General features: G+C 41.4%; 1 protein-coding gene across 7 annotated transcripts in view; it reads left to right on the top strand.

Moving 5' to 3' along the window:
• Nucleotides 1-2,687: 2,687 nt before the first annotated feature.
• Nucleotides 2,688-6,000, top strand: part of synrg (synergin, gamma) — a 36,707-nt gene continuing 33,394 nt past the window's right edge. For 6 of the 7 annotated variants that reach the window (XM_053239491.1, XM_053239490.1, XM_053239489.1 and 3 more), the window contains exons 1-2: nucleotides 2,688-2,764; nucleotides 5,919-5,959. In XM_053239491.1, the coding sequence (XP_053095466.1) occupies nucleotides 2,730-2,764; nucleotides 5,919-5,959 (76 nt within the window). In that variant the 5' untranslated portion in view covers nucleotides 2,688-2,729. Of the gene's footprint in view, nucleotides 2,765-2,796; nucleotides 3,874-5,918; nucleotides 5,960-6,000 lie in introns of those variants that run through there. The other variant, XM_053239487.1, reaches the window with a different exon arrangement.

The raw sequence follows: 6,000 nt of genomic DNA, 5'->3' as shown, positions 1-6,000 counted from the left end.
GGTTTACTTCCCGTTTAAACTTGCTACACATAACCTGTCTCATCAAATTAAGCATAACTCATAACAAAATGTATCGATAGAAAGATAGATAGATAGATAGAACTGTAAAACTGCGCAAAAGTCTTAGACACCCTATTTTCTTTAGTACAAACTTTGTTTTAGATTTTTATTTTATGACTTCTACATTACTGAGTCAGTACTAAAGCATTTTAGATTCCCAAACATTAGTTTTCCAGCACAAAATTCAATGTTACAGAAAAATGTTTGTGTGTCAGAAAGCAGCATATTACAGAAAAGACCACTTTTCAGACAAAAAACATAATGAAGGCTGCTGGGTTTCGCTGCAAAAATAAGAAGTGAGTGAGACAGTCAAAGTGTCCAGAAGAACTGTGGCTGCTTCTGCAAGATGCTCAGTAACACTTACAGCTCATTTCCTTATAAAACTGCACACACTGTACCTGAGACTACTATTTTATTTTAAAGGGAAGGATCATCACATTAAATATTGACTTTATTTAATTTATTACTGTTTACTGCTCTTTATAGTATTTTTTAATGTAGAACCATTTAATTTCATTATTTTTGAAGGCATCTCTGCTCTAGTGCATTTCTTTGCATGCGCCTAAGACTTTTGCATATATATGTAAATATATAATAAAACATAATATAAATTGCCCTCAGTCTCCAGAAACTGTAATAAGCTTCAATAAAAAGTTTCAAAATCTCAGAATATATCACATATTGTAGGAGTTATTCTTTTTTAAGCAGTGGACCAATAATGTTGGAGTTTCCAGTACATCAGCATCCTACTACTGTGACACTGAACATTAAATCGACTTCATGCAGCAGCAAGCTGTGATAACAAAAGAGAGAAATATTCAAAAATGCAAACTAGTATAATACAAACCTTCACCTGTTCTCACCAGAGGAGCTGAGATGGAATGGCTTTCTAGCGTAATGGCCCCATCTTCTGTTTAGAAATAAAATTGTCTTCGCTTCTGAAAAAACAGCTGCTAAGGATCCTGGCTCCTTGGTTATCAGTATCCCACAGAACGGTTCTAAACCTCCTAACAGTTCAGACAGTAAAATACAGATACATCAAATGTACACACACATAGCATACAAATACTAGTGTAAGCAATTAATCTTAATAAAAATCTAGGCCTATCTTGCCCATGCTGCTCACTTTGTTACAGACACAGCCAAAAAAATCATATGTGGTACACTTTTTGGTCAAAGGTTTGTAAACTGTTGCCACAAAGTTGGAAACACATGATTGTATAGAATGTCTTTGTATGCTGTAGCATTACAATTTCCCTTCACTGGAACTAAGAGGCCCAAACCTGTTCCAGCATGACAATGCCCCTGTGCACAAAGCCAACTCCATGAAGACATGGTTTGAGAAGGTTGGAGTGAACTCGAGTGTCCTGCACAGAGCCCTGATCTCAACCCCACTGAACTGGGATGAACTGGAACACCGGCTGCACCTCAGACCTCCTCACCCAACATCAGTGCCTGATCTCACTAATGCTCTTGTGGCCGAATGAACACGAATCCCCACAGCCACGCTCCAGAATCTAGTGAAAAACCCAGAAGAGTGGAGGTGCTTATAACAGTAAAGGAGGCTAAATCTGGAATGGGATTTTCAAAAAGCACATATGGGTGTGATGGTCAGCTGTCCACATATTCAGAAGACACAACATACCTTTATTGATCCCACATAGGGGGAAATTCAAGGAAGCTTTTGCATATCCCAGGTTGGTAGGAAGCTGGGGTCAGACATGATACAATACTACTGGAGCAGGTATGGTTAAGGGCCTTACTCAAGGGCCCAACAGTGGTAAGGTGGTGGTGCTGGGGCTTGAACCCCTGACTTTCTGCTCAGTAACCCACAGCCTTAACCGTTCAGCTACCACTACCCTAAACTGACGGGAATCAGCCGAGGATGGTTTCAAACCATTGACCTCTGGTTTATGGGCCCTGCACGCTTCCGCTGCACCACTCTGCTAACCACAAACTGAAGCACAGACACCAAAGCATCTGAAGCAGAAATTTTGTGTTCTGCGTAATATTAATTGGTGTCGGGGAACTGGATAAAGGTCAGGTCAAGAGAAATGATGGCATGTGACACTGCGGCCACAGTCCTACACAGTGATGGTTGGGAAATGCCCTCTGTATTCCCAATCTTACGCAGAAATGTAAACTGATGTCCGTTTTTATAAATCCTACACATTGTGTTGAAAGGTTCACTCACACACTTATGGCACAGATTTGTGTGATAAATGAGAGCCCTGGATTCAACAAACTGTCACTGTGTAACATTTTAGCTTCTGCAAACACAGAGCGGTTTGTTCAAGTGGAACCATCCTACCATTATTGTTCCTGTTTAGATTTAAAAATCTTCAGATGTACACCAGATGAATTTGATTAGTTTTACCATGCATTTGAAATGAAAAAAACAAAAACAAAACACACACGCACACAGACACACACACACACACATACACACACACACACACACGGACCTCATGCCTCCAAGTCGGGTGTAAAAACCACCACCACCACCACCACAGCCAACAACAACAACAACAACAACAATAATAATAATAATAATAATAATAATAATAATAATAATAATAATAATAATAATAATGATGACGATGACGATGATGATGATGACGCGCTACAGGTGACCCCGGAAGTGACGTCACGCCCCAGAGCTGATTAAGATGGCGCTCCGGCCCGGATCAGGGGGAGGTGGCAGGTAGAGAAAACCGTCAATTGACCGTTTTGTCGTTCTTTGTTTTTTATGTAACATTGTGGGTTCCAGTAGTGAAATGTGTATTTCTTCATCCGTGAGCTCGGTTAAAGGTGGTTGTGGTGTTAGGCGCTCATTTTTAAGTGCAACATCTTCTGTGCTGGCTGGCTAGCTCGCGGCTAAGCTAGCTAGCCTTTGGTTGTCAGTTTGCTGTAGTTACGCTGATATAGCAGGCTAGCGAAGCTAACAGGCTAAGCGTATTGTTGTGTTGTCTGCTAGCAGCAGTGTCATTATGCCAGCTGTCGCGTACACGTTTTGGCGTGTGGTTTAACATCGCACTTCTCTGGGACGAGTGTTGAAAGCGGTGGTGTATAGACACGCAGGAGTGGTTAGGCAGCCTGCCGGTTCATGACGACACACAGGCAGGCTCGTGCATATGACCAGGTGTTTCTCCTGTAACGGCGCTGACACCTGCACAGCAGCCGCTTTACAGCAGTGTAGAGCAGCTGCATGTCATCAGCTCTGCTGGACAGTGTGCAGAGGAGCTGATCTGCTCAAGGCCACAGGATGTGCTCCTACAGCCGGGTTCACTTCTCCTTCATCACATCTGATTGTCAGATCTTTAATCTCGGATGCAACTGACATGGACGTGTTTGTGTTCATGGCTCTGGAATGTTTGTGGTTATGGCCTGAGTCTTTATCTGTTTCACAAAAAGAAGAGGAATTAAAATAGGTCTAAGGATTAGATGGCCAACGCCTTGAAAGCTGAACTGGATCAAGCATATCTCTCTCTCAACACTTAATATTTGTTTCAGACATTATCTTAAAAGCCCATCATGCCCATGATTGCTGGTTTTGAGTTTGGTCAGCATCCTGGCTAAACTGATCATATGTGCACACTTCTGTGTGCGCTGACCATGTAAATGTGTAGATACTGAAACCTGCTGGAGTTTTCACGAACAGAAACCCCTACACTGTTAAATAAAATCCCAGATTCCCCTTTTATAAATGCAGTGCAGATTCGTTGTACGAATATATAATCGAACGCTTTGAACATCTGGTCATGATATTTATTCATTGGAGTGTTTTATTCTGAACTTTCCCTGGGTTTAAAGGTAAGGAGTCTAGACATTTACTTAGTTTTATTAGAATTTCTATTTAGAGTCACATTTATTAGAATTGTTTAATTTCAGTTTAAGTGAATAATAAAACTGCAGATCTCCTGGATATGTCACTGATACCTGGGGATTTGAAGGCCCTGTTTATTGTGCTGAATTCAGTAACACTACGATGACCTAGGTCTGTGTCTTTCAGAAAGTTTAGACTCATTATTTATTTACTGCCAGAGCTTTAGCCTCTGCTGAATGGCTTAAATAATGAATGTTCATCTCCACGCACCACAGCGCCTGGTAATACTGATCCGGCTGGTGAAACAGAGTGCCCAATATGCTCTGAACAGTTCACTGACGTCTTATTAAGCAACGTATAAATACTAGATTACACATAAATCCCTGACCTTTGATGCGCTCTCATGCATGACTCCGAAAAGGTCTTTGTTGAGATGTGTTGAGTGAGAGTAAGGATTTTACTGTGATCAGAAATGGTCTTGACTGCAAACATACACTGTACCAGCAATGTCTTACTGTTCTTTTGATTTTCCTGTTTAGTCAGCGTGACTGCAGCTCAGCTGGTGCTCTTGAAGCTGATTAAGTAGGTTGGAAGTGGAAACTGATCTAAATGTTAAGCAATCAAGCCAGACCAGCCTTAGAAAGGCACAACAAGCTGCTTGTGTAAACAGTCAGGGATGTTAGTTTTGAGGTGATTTTAAACAAAATTGTGTGCATCATGAATGGTCCCACTTCCATTTGCTGGAATAGTAAAAAATTATAACAAAAAATGATCAGGATGAATTGTTCTTCATGTGCTAACTGCTTTCTTTGCTTAAATTAATGCTGTGTTCAGGTCTTTGGAAGACAGAGTCTCTAAATAAAAGCTTAAATACCATTTGATATTAGATTCCCCTTATAGTTCCATTGTATTTGGTTGTTCATCGTGAAGCATATTACTCAGTGATTGCTTCTATGGTAGTGCTAAAAGACAAGCAACATAGTTCCGAGAGTGAAGAATGTAAGTCTGGACCTGTTGATGGCTCCTGGGAGTTTAAGGGGTTAAGTAAGTTAGCTTGAAGATTTTTTTTTTTTTCCATTTCAGAATAGAAGTGAAGAGGATGATTTAGGTTAGCTGATTGTATTTGTTGATGGTGAACGCTCAGAACCTCCCCTGTTCCTGATATCACTGCAGATTTCTTTCCTGTTAATCTTTGGACTTAATCCACTGTTACGTTCTTTGTGTAGCGATACAGCTACATAGGGAGCTGCGTAAAGCTGTAAATCTGTAAGCTGGCAGATGCATCACTGAGCGGCTCTGGGCCAACAGCCGGTGTAATGGCCTTCCAGAATCACACAGACATTAATTCTACATTCAGCTACCACTGTCCGCATGGTCGATCAGAGAAACAGCTGTGCATGCAAAATGCATACGGACACCTGGCCATCACACTCATATGTGGTTCTTCCCCAAACTGTTGCCACAAAGTTGGAAACAGGCAGTCGTATAGGATGCCTTTGAATGCTGTAGCATTACAGTTTCTCTTCACTGGAACTAAGAGGCCTGATGATGCCCCTGTGTACAAAGCGAGCTCCATGAAGACATGGTTTGTTAAGGTTGATGTGGAAGAACTCGAGTGTCCTGCACAGAGCCCTGACCTCAACCCCATTCAGTGCCTATGGGATGAACTGAAGTGCACCCCAGATCTTCTTGTGAATGGTCCAGTGCCTGATGCTCTTGTGACTGAATGGTTAAATCCCCACAGCCACGCTCCAGAATCTAGTGGAAGGCCTTTCCAGAAGAATGGAGGTTATTATTACAGCAAACAGGGGCTAACTCTGGAATGGGATGTTCAAACAGCACATATGAGTGTGATGGTCAGATCTCCACATACTTTTGGTGGTATAGTGTACAAGTGTATACAATGCAAGCGTGATTGAAGTGATAATTGTCTCCTGGTTGACCAAAAGCAAGTATGACATATTAACTACTTAGTAGTGCTGCAAAACTAGCAACAAAGCAGCTCATCTCTTTTGTCTTAATTTCTTTCTAGTTTCATGTACCCTGTTGGAGGGGGACTTGGACCACCACAAGGTAAGATGATTGTGTTCAAGCATTTTGACAGTGTGTTACAG

Source organism: Pangasianodon hypophthalmus, chromosome 14 (assembly GCF_027358585.1).
Source record: "Pangasianodon hypophthalmus isolate fPanHyp1 chromosome 14, fPanHyp1.pri, whole genome shotgun sequence".
Classification (NCBI taxonomy): domain Eukaryota; kingdom Metazoa; phylum Chordata; class Actinopteri; order Siluriformes; family Pangasiidae; genus Pangasianodon; species Pangasianodon hypophthalmus.
This window is presented reverse-complemented; position numbering and strand designations above follow the sequence as displayed.